At 34.3% G+C, this 15059-nt stretch overlaps 1 protein-coding gene across 6 annotated transcripts in view; it reads left to right on the top strand.

Moving 5' to 3' along the window:
• USP34 (ubiquitin specific peptidase 34) overlaps positions 1-15059 on the top strand; it is a 398976-nt gene that overhangs the window by 329986 nt on the left and 53931 nt on the right. For all 6 annotated transcript variants that reach the window (XR_012472449.1, XM_074206840.1, XM_074206826.1 and 3 more), the window contains 3 exons: positions 7858-7962; positions 8586-8733; positions 9888-10522. Coding sequence is in view for 5 of the 6 variants with exons in the window: in XM_074206840.1 (XP_074062941.1) it covers positions 7858-7962; positions 8586-8733; positions 9888-10522 (888 nt within the window). In the remaining variant the exon portion in view is untranslated. The remainder of the gene's footprint in view (positions 1-7857; positions 7963-8585; positions 8734-9887; positions 10523-15059) is intronic.

Here is a 15059-nt window from a genome sequence, read left to right as displayed (position 1 = left end):
TATTTTCTTTCTCCTTTCACTATGACTCTGCTGTAGGGTCACTGAGTGGCACAGCAGACAGATCCCCGGCCCTGGGGCCAAGAGGCCCTTAGCCCCAGAATCCACCCGGCCCTGTGGTCCTGGGCAGGCCTTCCAATCCCAGCCCCTTGCAAGAAGTAAGAAAGAAAATTGTGTTATATCTGGCCACTCTCCCCCCATGGTCCATCCTCTCCTCCTTTATTCACATCCCCACCCCTTCCCCCTGCTCCCCCCTCCTTCTTACTCCAGATGTCTATATCCCATTGAGTATATATGCTGTTTCCTCTCCTAGCCACCTCTGATGAGAGCAAAGGTTCCCTCATTCCCCCTTGCCTTCCCACTTCCATATCATTGCAGCAGTTCATTGTAATAAAGAAAAATCTTATTATATGAAATATCTTGGACTATTCCCCCTCTCCTTTTTCTTTCTCCCATTCCATTTCCCTTTTTTTCTATTGACTCCAATTTTACTCCATATTTTATCTTCGAATTCAGCTTTCTCCTGTGCTTCAACTATAAAAGCTCTCTCTACCTGCTCTATTAACTGAGAAGGTTCATATGAGTATTATCAGTGTCATTTTTCTATGCAGGAATACATGCAGTTCATCCTCATTAAGTCCCTCATATTTCCCCCCCTCTCCTCCAACCTCCATGCTTCACCTGAATCCTGTATCTGAAGATCAAACCTTCTGTTCAGCTCTGGCCATTCCAAAAGGAACCTTTGAAATTCCCCTGGTTCATTGAAAGTCCATCTTTTTCCCTGGAAGAGGACATTCAGCCTTGCTGGGTAGTTCATTCTTGGCTGCATTCTAAGCCCTCTTGCCTTCCAGTATATTGTATTCCAAGCCCTACGAGCTTCCAATGTAGCTGCTGCTAAGTCCTGTGTGATCCTGACTGCAGCTCCACGATATTTGAACTGTGTCCTTCTGGCTGCTTGTAATATTTTCTCTTTGACTTGGGAGTTCTGGAACTTGGCTATAATATTCCTAGGGGTTGGTTTTTTGGGATCTCTTTCTCTGGGGGATCGGTGGATTCTATCCATTTCTATTTTGCCCTCTGCTTCTAGAATATCAGGGCAATTTTCCTGTAGTAATTCTTTGAAAATGATGTCAAGGCTCTTTTCCTGATCATGACTTTCAGGTATTCCAATAATTTTTAAATTATCTTTCCTAAGTCTGTTTTCCATATCAGTTGTTTTTTCAATGAGATATTTTACATTTTCTTCTAATTTTTCATTTTTTTGTTTTGAAGTATTGATTCCTGATTTCTGTTAAATTCATCAATCTCCCTGAATTCTATTCTTTGTCTGAAGGATTTGTTCTCCTCAGAGAGTTTTCTTATCTCTTTTTCCATCTGGCCAATTTTTCTTTTTAAAGCATTCTTCTCCTGAATAACTTTTTGAACTGTTTTATCCATTTGACCTAAGCTGGTTTTTAGCATGCTATTTTCTTCAGCATTTTTTTGGATTTCCTTGACTAAGCTGCTGACTTCATTTTCATGTTTTTCCTGCATCTCTCTCCTTTCTTTTCCCAGTTTTCCTTCCAACTCCCTCATTTGATTTTCAAAGTCTTTTTTGAGCTCTGTCATAGCCTGAGCCCAATTTCTGTTTTTCTTGGAGTCTTTAGTTGCAGGAGCTTGTGCTTCATCTTCAGACTGAGTATTTTGATCCTTCTTGGGCTCATTTGCAAAATATTTCTCAATAGTCTTCTTTTTGTTTCTCTGCTTGCTCATTTTCCTAGCCTGGGCCTGGTTTTGGGGTGTTTCTTGAGCTTTTGGGACATTCCCACAAGGGTCTCAGTGTGTGAGGCTCTGTCCTCCCTCCTGGTCTGTGAATGACCATAAGCGCCCCCCTCTGCCACGGGGCCGAGGTTGGAGGGCCCTGCTGTTCTATGGGGGGGGGGGGGGGGCTAGACTGCTATCAGGATCTGAATGTGGTCACAGCTCCAGAGTCCTGTTCCAGGGGCAGAGGACAGAGCTCTGCAGTCTCTCTTCACTCCCCTCCCTCAGCTCAATGGGCTCATGCCCTGGGGGCTCCTGCTTACCAGCTCCACCTGCTTCTGTTTCCTGGATCAGGCTGGGGAAAGACCATGCTGCTTGCTGTGTGCCCTGAGGGCTGGGCTCCAAGTGCTCCTCTGGCAGAGGTCCCCCGCTGTTCCCCCACTTTGTGCCCTGTGCTCCTCGGGGTGCAGCTCAGGAGACTCCCCTGCTGCTGTGAGCTGGGACCCCCAGCACCCTGGGGCTGCCTCCGGGAGGCTGAGGTTCTTTGGCTCTGGCGGGCTACCCCTCTGGCAGGCCGCCTCTCCAATCCCGGGGAGCAGAGCCTTTCTGCTCTTTTCCAGGTTACCTTGAGTGGGAGAACTGCCTCACTGGGACCCTTTGTAGGTTCTGTCTCTCAAAAGTTTAGAGTCCTTAGCTTATGAGTTTTATCAGAGCGCTCCTAAGACTAGATCCCTTCTTGTCGCCATCTTGGCTCCACCCCCCTAGACTTCATTTTTCAAGAAAATAATACAGCAAAATTTCCCCGAGATCCTAGAAGCAGAGGATAAAATAGAAATTGAGGGAATTCACCAATCACCTCCTGAAAGATCCCAAAACAAAAACTTGCAGGAATATTATAGCCAGGTTCCAAAACTCCCAAGTCAAAGAGAAAATTTTAAAAGTTTCCAGAAGGGGCATCTAGGTGATGCAGTGAATAGAGCACTGGCTCTGGAGTCAGGAGGACCTGAGTTTAAATCCAGTCTCAGACACTTAATAATAACCTAGCTGTGTGGCCTTGAGCAAGTCACTTAACTCCATTGCCTTGCAAAAAATCTTAAAAAATAAAATAAAAGCTGCCAGAAACAAACAATTCAACTACCCTGATTGTAGTCAGGATTACACAGGATCTAACAGATTCCACATTAAGGGCTTGTATTGCTTGGAATATAATATTCTGGAAGGCAAAATATCTTAGTTTATAACTGAGAATCAACTACTCAGCAAAACTGAAAATCCTCATTCAGGGGGGAAGATGGACTTGCAGTGAAACAGGGAACTTTGAAGCTTTCCTATTGAAACAACCAGAGCTGAACACAAAGTTTAATCTCAAATACAGGACTCAGGTGAACCATAGAGAGGGCAGACAAGGATTACTCATGAACTTTCTCATAAGAGCAGTTAGAAGGAGCATATATAAATAAGGCATAGGGAGGAGCTGTATATAGTTTTATAATATAGTAAAAAGATGGACTTAGTGGGCAATAAAGAAAAGTACTGGGAGGAAAGGAATAAGATATATCACATAAGTCAAGAAAAAGCTTTTTCAATGGAGTGGAACAGGGAAGGTGAGGGGGAAATGACTGAGCCTTCATTATCATCAGAAATGACTCAGAGGACAAGGTGAAAGAAGAGAAAGAATAGAATAAATGATTAGAGTGAGAAGGAATAGAGTAGAGGGAAATCTGTGGGAAAATATTGAAGCAACTTCTTTGGTGGACTTAGGATAAAGAAAGCAACTCATCCCAGAGACAGAGGCATTGGAATCTGAACACAGACTGAAATACATTTTTTTTTCTTCTCTCACTATTGAGGTTTCTCATCTTTTTTGGGGGGAGGGGGTTTTATGTTTACTCTCACAACAAGATTATTATAATAATATAAAATAAGTAAACAAAAAAAAGAAATATCACTTTTGGAACTAAAGTAGAGAGAAAGAGAGAGCAGTAATCCATATGAGAGGTCATAAGGGCTTAAACTAAGAATAATTAATTCAGGAACCAGTAGAGTAAATTTTTATGAAGATCTGATTTTAAGTCCTGCTTCTGACAAATACTAACTGTGTAACCCTGGGTAAATCACCATTTTTAAGCACCCCAGGTGCAAGATCTGAATGGTCCCATCCTCTCTTGGAGCTCATGTTTTATTTATTTGTTTATTTATTGTGTTAAATGAAAAGTAAGTAATAGTATTGTTCTAGTTCAGAGCCACCTCCATAAGAAAATTCTTAACATTTATCTAGAAGTTTGTCCTTTTTAGCCCTAATTTGATTTTTTTATATATCTACTAATTCAGCTTCTTAAGGTTAAAGCAGAAATTCAGTTTGATAGAAATAAATAAGTAAAATATGTTACAGTTAGAAACAAGTCAAATATATTACAATATCTCTTTAATGGATAGGCATAGGAAGATAATAGAATAGATCTTTTCTTAGAATTTTAGTTCTTGAAAAAGTGGATATAATAAGGTAGTTTTAGCCTAAATCTTCTCTGTTGAAATGCCATTAAGGGTCAGTAGCCTTTTTTTAATCTCTCTCTTCTCTGATACAGTTCAGCCCACCTTTGTCTTTATCTTTTTGCCTGTTGCCTCTGTCATAGCAATTCTTTCTGACTCACTGCAGATCCCCTTCCTTCAGTTATGACTCCATTCAACCTTCCCTACAGCTTTAACTATTTTTAGACTATTGTTTTATCTTAGATATTTGTTGAACCTCAAGTCATCAACAAATGGTAATAATTTTATTTTCTCATTGCTGATAATTTTATTTTCTCTTTAATCATTTCTTTTAATACCATAGCCAAAATTTCTGACACTGTCAAAAAAATAATGAATGCTCTTCTATTAGTTCTTGTATATAATATGCCTTTTATACTATTAAAGAAAGATCATTCCATACTGATGCTTTTTAGGATGTTTGACATATATGAGAATTACACTTTGTCAAAGACTTCTATTGCTTTTTTAAAATATATTTTGGGGTCAATTTTGTTCTTTTGTCAAGCACCTTGAATACTTTATTTCATTTAATCTTTATAACACTTGAGGTCTAGAACTCTATCAGTGTCAACAAAAATAAAAAAATCTAACTTACTAATCATTGTGATAATCAAAGTTACATTTACAAACATCATACTGCGAATTTAAAACAAGAAAAAATATTTTTTAATAATTCCATGTACATAAAATGTTCATTAATTTACATAAACACATATAGCTGATAAGTGATCATTATTCATCCATGATATTGGGTGATTAAAAATGACAGTATTAAGTAGATTAATTTGTAGATTTAATAGAATTAATAAAATAGCATTTGACTTTTAGAACTGGATAAAATAGCAGAATTTAGTTATATGATAAAATAATTAAGCAAGAATATCAAAAGTTAATATGAAGGTGTAGAACAGGGATTGGGAATCTTTTTTCTGCCAAGGGCCATTTGGATACTTATAATATGTTTGGTTAAACATTTTATTAATTCTCTAAAAAGTTTCTAGATTTATTGAATTTTGAGTCCCGCATCAGGTGGAAGGCTTTATGCAACCCACAGGCCAGATGTTTCCCCCCTCTGCTCTAGAGGATGTCCTTAGCTTTAAATACATTAGTTTTTTGTTGAGACCTATAATCTTTCTGGTAAAAGGTGAAAATATCTGTATAGCTCATTAGGGTTTGCAAAGCATTTGACAAATATTATCTCATTAGATTTTCACAACAAACTTGGAAGGTAGATGCTATATTGACATCTCTATTTTATAGATAGAATCTGAGGCAGACAATGGTTAGGTGGTTTGCCTGAAGTCACATAGCTCGGAGGTGTATCAGTATAAATTTGAGCTCACATCTTCCTGACTTTAGGTCCAGTGGTCTATCCTCTATGCCACCTAACCTCCTTATAGACAATAAGAATAGAATAGAAATCTGAATCATAGGAATTATGTCATACATATATAGCTTGAAATCTTAATTTAAAACAGAGAAAATTATTTGTTAATTTGAAAAATTGACTAACTTTTTTGGTGGTGGGTAATTACGTCCTCACCTCATTCTGTATAAAATAAGGCTTCCTTCTATCATAAACTACGATATAAGAAGACTTTAAAATCAAGAGGAAAGGGAATATATTTCTATCAGTTGTGAAGATTACAAATTTCAAAATACTAAATAGAAGAAATTGGCAATAAAATATATCTCCAACATTTAGTACAATGCCTGGCTTAAAGTAAGTGCTTAATAAATGCTTGGTGATGGACTGATTGACTACACGTTCTGAGTAGGGAGATAGAGTGTGGTGTAAGAATACCAGTATCAGTAGATCATAAATTATGTGGAAAGGTAGGAATGGGTCAGGTGATGAAGAGCTTTAAAAGCCAAATAGAACTTTATATTTGATCCAAGAGGTAATAGAAAACTATTGGAGTCTGGGGAGGGGAAAGGGGATATGCAGAGGTCATATAGTTAAAGCTTACATTTTACGGGCAGCTAGGTGGTGCACTGAATAGCACCAGCCCTGGAGTAAGGAAGATCTGGGTTCAAATTTGGTCTCAGACACTTAATAATTACCTAGCTATGTGACCTTGGGCAAGTCACTTAACCCCAGTGCCTTGCAAAAATTAAAAAAAATTTTAAAATAAAACTTAAAGTTTTGGGAGTGCTGGAGTAGATAAATAGAGCCTTGAGGCAGAGAGACCAACCAGAAAGCTCTTGCAATAGTCAAAGCATGAAGTGATCTGGACCTGTTTCAGAGTGGTGGCAATGTTAAAAAAGAAAAGGAAGAGTGTACTAGATATGTTGTGAAGGCACTGGCAGCAGACTGGGGTAAGAGGAAAGAGAGTTTGAGTTGAGGATGATCCTTTAGATTGTGAATCTGGATGATTAAATGGTGACATAGGCAATGGTATGGAAATTAGGAAGAAAGGGAGTGGGGGGGAGAACAAGTTGAGTTTTGGATGTTGTTTTAAGATCTTTGTGAGATACCCAGTTTGAAATGTCTACTAGGCATTTTGAAATGCAAGATTAGGAGGACAAAAAATTAAATCTGGATGTATTAGTTGAGAGTTATCTGCATACTATTAGATACAATTATGTATATGCCTATATCTATAAAAATCTTTCTGTATATATTTTAAAATGAATAGTAAGTTGTACATAATTTTCAGCTTTGAGTGCAATCATCTTTGTAGTATATTTTGTTATGGAAATGTTTGCTGTATTCCATAAAATAAAATTAAAATTAAAAAAAGAATCCTCATAGAAAAAATTGCACCATGGAGCTGTTAGGATCACTAAGTGAAATGGTAAAATGAGTAGCCTGTGACAGAGTTTGGGAGATACCCATAGTAATTGAGTGTCTTCTGGATGAAGATGTAAGGGTCTAAAAAGGAGGGATCATATAGATAGTAGCAGAACAGAAAAAAAAGTAAGAGTTGTGTTACTAATACCTAAGAGAGAGTATAATTTCAAGAGCAGACAGGTAGAAGATTAAATTGATATTTTAAATTGATAATTCAGATATCATTAGTGACTGAAACCTGTTTTGAAGCCTGACTGAAGAGATTTTCAAAAAGAATAAGAAACAGTATTGGAAGCACTAATTGCCTATCATTTTCTGAAGGACTTCAACCCCAACTGGAAAGGGAATTTTAAGACAATATTTAGGTACTAGTTATTTAACCATCAGCAAGGCATTTTTTGATGTTGTTTTCTTTCTTTCAGTGCTATAGGTAGCTTTGAGTCTATATGTTGGAGCTAAGCTTCATTTGTTGTCAGCATGCAAAAAAAAATATGCACAAGGCACTTTCCCCAAGCTGCATGTATATATTGAGATGAATGAATTCACAATGGAAGGGGATTTAGAGCAACTAATAAGTTGTATATCTATCTATCTATCTATCTATCTATCTATCTATAAGTATATAACATATACATACATGTGTATAATATGTATATGGTTTGAGATAATACAAATAAATTTTTTTCATATAGTTAATTTTTTAAGTTACTGTGGTTCTGTTGTTTTATATTTAACCGTATATTAATAACTTTTACAAATAAAAATGTATAAGTTTTCTTGTCTATGTGTTACAGGCTGCCAACCCTTTCTTTAAATTATTAACTATGTTAATGGAGTTTGCTGGTGGGCCTCCAGGAATGCCACCCTTTGCATCTTACATTCTTCAGCGAATTTGGGAAGTAAGTAAAAAAGTTGCTTTTATTTGAAATTTCATATTTTTTCCCAATCAGTTGACTTCTATAGCTTAGTTATCGTTAATCCCACACTTTGGTACCTAAAAAATGGATAAACAGTGACTAGGCTAAGAATGAAGATGGATCTGTGAAACAGAGATCAAATACCTTCTCATTCATAGTTTAAATCAGAGAACATGATATCTCTCTGGGTGATGTTTCTCTCTGCCAACCCCAGCCATAAAGGTTGACCCAACTAGTCTTCCTGTTTGTTTCCTCTTTTCTTCTTTATTATCTGGTAATTTATTTGCCTGTCCAAAGAAAAGTTCATTACATGCTAACTATTGTTAGACATAACAGAATAAAATTAAATTTAAAAAATAAAGAAAAAACTTGGGTGAGACTACCACACTCAAATATGACTTATTTAATAATCTTAAGTAAATGTTCTCTTTTTGGTACAAATAGAAGCAAATAAAAAAAACAAGTATTTTGTATTATATGTATTATAATGTATAATTCTATATAATCATTAAATGGCTTATATATGTATAATATATTGCAGTAAATACAATAATTTGTAACCTTTAAACTTACTTAATACTTTTTTACTTTCATTTTATTTGTAGGTGATTGAATATAACCCTTCTCAATGCCTTGATTGGTTGGCAGTACAGACACCCCGCAATAAATTGGCACATAGCTGGGTGCTCCAGAATATGGAAAATTGGGTCGAGCGTTTTCTGTTGGCACATAATTATCCTCGAGTCAGAACTTGTAAGTTACAAATTTGTCTAAATAGCAAAAGGCAGTTTTGTTGACGTGTACCAAGACTATGAACATATAGGCAGCATTTTACAAATACTTAAAAGTTACTTTCTTTGTTGTTAAATGAGTATAGAAGATTTTTTTAAGGAGAGACCTAACTATAATGAAGTGGGGAGGGATGAAAAGAGAGAAAGAGAAACATTAATTGCCTACTATGGACTAATACTATAAGAAAAAAGATTAACACTTTAGAACCTATGTCATGTATGGAACAACTGAAGAAACTGGAAGTGTTTTAGCGTAAAGAAGGGAAAGAAATATTTGGCCTAAAGAAGGGAAGGGGTGACTTACTAGCTATCTTCAAGTATTTTAAGGCAATCACATAAGACTAAATTGTTTTGGGGGGGGAATGGAGCCAATGTGTAAAATATAGGGATTTCAATTTCTACACAATTTTAAGGAGTTATTACTGACCTGCAGTCACTAGACAGCTTCTTTATAAATTCTCCATCATTTAAAATGTTTCAGTAGGGCCTGCATGATCTTCTTTCAAAGATATCAAAGGATCCTGTGGTTTGATTAAATGTCTTCTACTGCCCTGAGATTCTCTTGAATGGGGAGGAATAAAATTTATGTTAAATTGAAATGCTGCAGCAAAGGTTCTTCGCTATTTTTGTCCTGAACATTTTTGGCAGTATGAAGCCTATGAATCCCTTCTCAGAGTAGTTTTTAAATACATAAAAATAAAATTACACAGAATGATAATTCAATTATATTGTAATGTTAGAATTTTTTTAAAGTTCATGGACCTTTCCTCTTCTCCACCAACTAACCTTTACTATAGTTAGAAAACTTGAGTGATAAACTAATTTATCTTTTTCCATTGGTCATGGCTGGACTTCTAGGCAATTCTGCTTTCCAATTCTCCTGCTTCTGTTAACATTACTATTAATAATGCATGAATAACAGTAATACTATAAAGAATGGTGTGCTTATGGGGACAAAAAGTTTTGAAAATGCTGTATTCCATTGTGTCCTTAAGTAATCATTTTAATATGTATGAAATGAAACTGTAATTTGTTTTGCATCTTTTTTATTATTTAAATTTTCTGTCTCAAAATGATATGTTTTATGAGACTGACAATTTGTTTTCTATCTTTTAGCTGCAGCTTATCTTCTGGTATCCTTAATCCCAAGCAATTCATTCCGTCAAATGTTCCGGTCTACACGATCTTTGCACATCCCGACACGTGACCTGCCACTCAGTCCAGATACCACAGTAGTTCTGCACCAGGTCTACAATGTACTTCTTGGCTTGCTTTCCAGAGCCAAACTTTATGTTGATGCTGCTGTTCATGGTACCACCAAGTTGGTGCCATATTTTAGTTTCATGACATACTGTCTCATCTCCAAAACAGAGAAGCTTATGTTTTCCACATATTTCATGGACTTGTGGAACCTTTTCCAACCTAAACTCTCTGAGCCAGCAATAGCCACCAACCACAATAAGCAAGCTTTGCTTTCTTTTTGGTACAATGTATGTGTTGACTGTCCAGAGAATGTCCGCCTTATTGTGCAGAACCCAGTGGTAACCAAGAACATTGCCTTCAATTACATCCTTGCTGACCATGATGATCAGGATGTGGTGCTTTTTAACCGTGGGATGCTGCCTGCCTATTATGGCATTTTGAGGCTCTGCTGTGAGCAATCACCTGCATTTACCAGACAGCTAGCTTCTCATCAGAATATTCAGTGGGCCTTTAAGAATCTTACACCACATGCTAGCCAGTACCCTGGAGTAAGTAAATTGATTCATATTTTCTCTCTCTCTCTCTCTCTCTCTCTCTCTCTCTCTCTCTCTCTCTCTCTCTCTCTGTGTATTTATGTGTGTGTGTGTGTGTGTATACATATATTTATAGCAATTTAGAGTCTATTACTTGTTTAGATATGTTTTATTAAAAAGTAGTGGTTACTAACTAGAAGCCTTTAAAGTAGTTGTCTTTTCGCTTTTGTAAGATTGTCATACCACTTTTATCATTTTTTGATGCCTCATTTCTTCTTCTTTTAAAGGTAATTGTTTATGTAACTGTTTCTAGTTGCATTGTTCTGACTTAATGAATTGTGAAATAGAAGAGCCACCTTCTTGTGTTGATTTTGGTTTTATTAAATTACTTTCCATTATATTTACTTAAAATAATAATTTAGTAGTACAGTGTAAGTTTTGTTAGCAATACTCAAGAATGAAAGTAGTGGCTAAATCATTATGTTTTACTTTCTTGTAATGTTGATTGTTTGTAATATAAGTGAAATTTTCATGAACAAGGTGTAGGGATTGATATGAATGTATCATCTACAGAATATGATTTTGAAAAAATTAATCAAGCTTTTTCATAAAAGGAAAAAGATAAAAAGATGATATTAAGTAGTAAAAAATAAGCTGACTCTTAAAATTTTTAAGATAATTAAGCTAATGTAGTTATATTTCCAGGCTTAGAGTAAAAAAAACTTACGCTGTATATTACAGAGTTAACATAAGCAAGAAAAATATTAATTGTCTCTGAGTTTTTTTATAACATTGTTCATTGATTTATTAGGTTACTTCCCTTTACAATATGAGTATTATTAGAAATGAATACCAGTTTAAATGTTGTTTTCATACCTTATCTTATTCTGTTTTGTTCCCCCTCCCCCATAAATCAATAATGCTCTGAGCACACCAGAGTAGGGATTGTCCCTATTGCATACATAAATTTAAGACTAAGAAAAGGAAAATAATTGACTGCATAGCTAGAATGACAAGTTGTTAGAAGTTTTTTAAAAATATGTAAAGATATAAACCATGTAATGAAGAGTCTTGGACTTAAATCCAGGCCTTGAATTTCAAAAGTCAGTGTATTCTTTCACTATACCATACCAAACTATAAAGAAAATATTGAATTACTGTATTTATTTATAAAACTCAGATAAATTCAATTATCTCAACTCAGTGAGTTTAAAATGTTGTAGGTTGATGTCTTCAGTTCCCATGCTAAATTGGTTTCTTAGATTTATTTTTAATTTTACTTTTATCTCTGAACCTCATCCCCTTTTTACTTGCTTGAGTTCTTTTCCCCTTCCTATTGCCATGCTCTTTTCTTCACTTGTGTACATGTTGTATGAACACAGTAGGAATATTAAGTCCTTGAAAAATAAATAGCCTCACTACTTTTTAGTTTCATTGCTTTTTAATATTTTTTCCCCTTTTTATTGGTATGAGATGGCAGAACAAATTTAAACAACATCAAATTTGTAATTTTCAATTTTAATTATTAGTGAGAATGATCCTTTTTTAATTTTTTCCTCATTAAATTATACTGACATTTTTATCTTTTGCCTATTATATAATGTAAATTATTCTTGTGACACTTTAGCAGTCCTTTAAATGTCAAATTTTATGTCTCCCATATGTTTTCCCAGTTGTTTTGTTAAATTTTTTTTGTTTTAAAGAAACTTTATTTTCAAAGCCATCAGTTATTTACCTAATAGAACAAATTACTACCTTCCATTTGTTGAATTGAAAGAATTAAGCTCACCCCTGCATACATTGTTAATCAATGTTTTACTCCATTTCCTTCCCTTTTTTAGAAAAAAAATAATTTGGTGGTACGATCAAATATCCAGCTGAAATTTCACTAGCATATGTAGTATTAGATAGTAGTAAAGATCCCTTTTCTAGCAGAATAACAACCAATTTTTTTACTTTTAATTATTTCATAACACACACGTATATGTACATATATATGTATGTATATACATACACATAATAATATTATTCTCTTCTTCATCCTTTCCCCATTAAATGAGATGCTAAGAAGTATAAAACTGATTTTAAAAATGTATAGTCTAGGGGTCGCTAGGTGGCACAGTGGATAGAGTCACTGGCCCTGGAGTCAGGAGTACATGAGTTCAAATCCAGCCTCAGACACTTACTAATTACCTAGCTGTGTGGCCTTGGGCAAGCCACTTAACCCCACTGCCTTGAAAAAACTTAAAAAAAAAAGTATATAGTCTTGCCAAAAAATTTTCTGCTTCAGCAATGTTCTCAACCCTATCCTTTCACCTTGTCGCACCCCACCCCAAAAAATAAAAATAAGAAAATATGCTTCAGTTTACATTATTAGTCCAACTACACTCTTGTGAGAAAGTGGATGATATATTTTTCATTGAGTCCTTTGGAATTGTGGTTGGTCATTTTGTTGATCAGGACTAATAAATCTTACAAAGTTGATGATTTTTACAAGATTTCTATTACTGAATATATTGTCATTCTTGCTCTGCTCAGTTCATTTTAAATGTTCCCAGATTTTCTGAAATCATCCTGTTCGTTTTTTTTCCTTAAATCTCATTAAAGTATGGCTCTTACTCCCTTTTAGAGGTGGGTGTCTTTATTTGTGTAAGTACACACACACACACACACACACACACACACACACACGTGTATATGTATGAAATGAGACTTTTATCAGAGAAACTGTTGCAAAACCTTTTTTCCCCCGTTTCATGCTTTTCTGCTAATTTTGTTTGCATTTGTTTTGTTTGTGTAAAATCTTAATTCTATACTAATCAGTTTGTCTAATATGAATTTATCAATTTTTTTAGTCATGTATTCCATTGCCTATAGTCTATTCTATGCTCCATTGATTTGCTTGTATCACCCTTTATGTCTAGATCATGGACCCATTTTGAGCCTATTTTAGTATATGATGTGACATGTTCATCTATGCCTAGTTTCTGCCCTACATAGCAAACAAGTTTAATGTTCCCTTTGCTTTTATATATCATTTATCTAATCTATAACAGATCTCTTTGATACTTGCACTTGTAAAGTATATAATTGGAGTATTCTAACACTGCTGGACTCTTTTTGCTTCCTTTTTTTTTTTAACTCCGAATGATTTTCTTGATATTCTTGACTTTTTGTTCCTGTGTTATAAAAATTTTTGTTTTTCTAGCTCTATAAGTAATTCTTTTGGTAATTTGATATAGTTTTGAATAAGTAAATTAATTTAGGTAGCATTAGCCTTATGATTATTGACTAAGAATACTATGAGAAATTAATATTTCTTCTTCTTAATCTGTATTTGTATAATTGTATTCATATTATTTCCTGTCTGTGTCATGGAAAGTAAACTTGTATTTTATACTGACCATAATTATTTAAAGTGGAATTTCTCTTTCTATCTCTTCTTGTTGAACCTATTTAATGTAATATTCAGAAATATTTATTATTTCTCACATATATTTTATATCCTGCAACTTTGCTAAAGTTTTATTTCTGTTAGGTTTTAGTTGACTCTCTTGTTTTTCTAAGTAAACTCTCATGTCATCTGCAAAATGTGATAGTTTTTATTTCCACATTGCCTGTGTTTATTGTCTTACTGCTATAACTATCAAATTGTAATGATGAAAATGGACATCCTTATTTCATTCCTGATATTATTAGAAAGGGTTCTTTCCAGGTTTCCTCATCAGAAATTCTTGTTTTCATGGTTTTCGTGTGTGTGTGTGTGTGTGTGTGTGTGTGTGTATTATATGTATTATTTTAAAGAAAAGTTTCATTTATTTCTAGGCTTTCTAGTGTTTTTAACAGGAATATTATCTTTTGTGAACAATTTTTCCTACATCCATTGAAATGATTGAATTTTTTTTTGTTTTAATTGTCATTATGGTCAGTTATGGTTATAGTTTTCCTAATATTGAACCAACTATACACCAAGTCCAGCTTGTTAATAGTGTTTGATGTTTTTTGATGTATTGCTGTAATCTCCTTACTAATGTCTTATTTAAAAATTGTGCATTAAAATTCATTAGGAAATTGATCTATAATTTTCTTTTTCTGTTTTGACTCCTTGGTTTAGTTATCAAGACTATATTTCTGTCTTGGATGGAATTGGATAGGAATTTTTTTTCCAAATGGTTTATGCAACTCTAGAATTAATTGTTCTTTAAATATTTTATGGAATTTGCCTGTAAATCTGTCTGGAATTGAGGATTTTTTCCTTAGAGATCTCATTAATGGCTCATTCAATTTATTTTTCTAAGAACAGACATATAATATTTTATTTCCTATTCTGATAATCAGAACAATTAGCATTTTTGAAAATGTTTATCAATTTCATTTATATATTCTATTTTATTGTCATATATTGGACAAAATATATCCTAATGATTGCTTTTATTTCCTCTTATTTCATTATGAATTTGGTTATTTGGTTTTCATTTTAAATTTTTCCCAAACACATGTAACAATAGTTTTCATTTTTGAAAGATTTTGATTTCCATATAATTTCAGTATG

This window comes from Macrotis lagotis, chromosome 1, assembly GCF_037893015.1.
Source record: "Macrotis lagotis isolate mMagLag1 chromosome 1, bilby.v1.9.chrom.fasta, whole genome shotgun sequence".
NCBI lineage: Eukaryota > Metazoa > Chordata > Mammalia > Peramelemorphia > Peramelidae > Macrotis > Macrotis lagotis.
The sequence above is the reverse complement of the archived record's forward strand: the minus strand, read 5'-3'. Positions and strand labels throughout refer to the sequence as shown.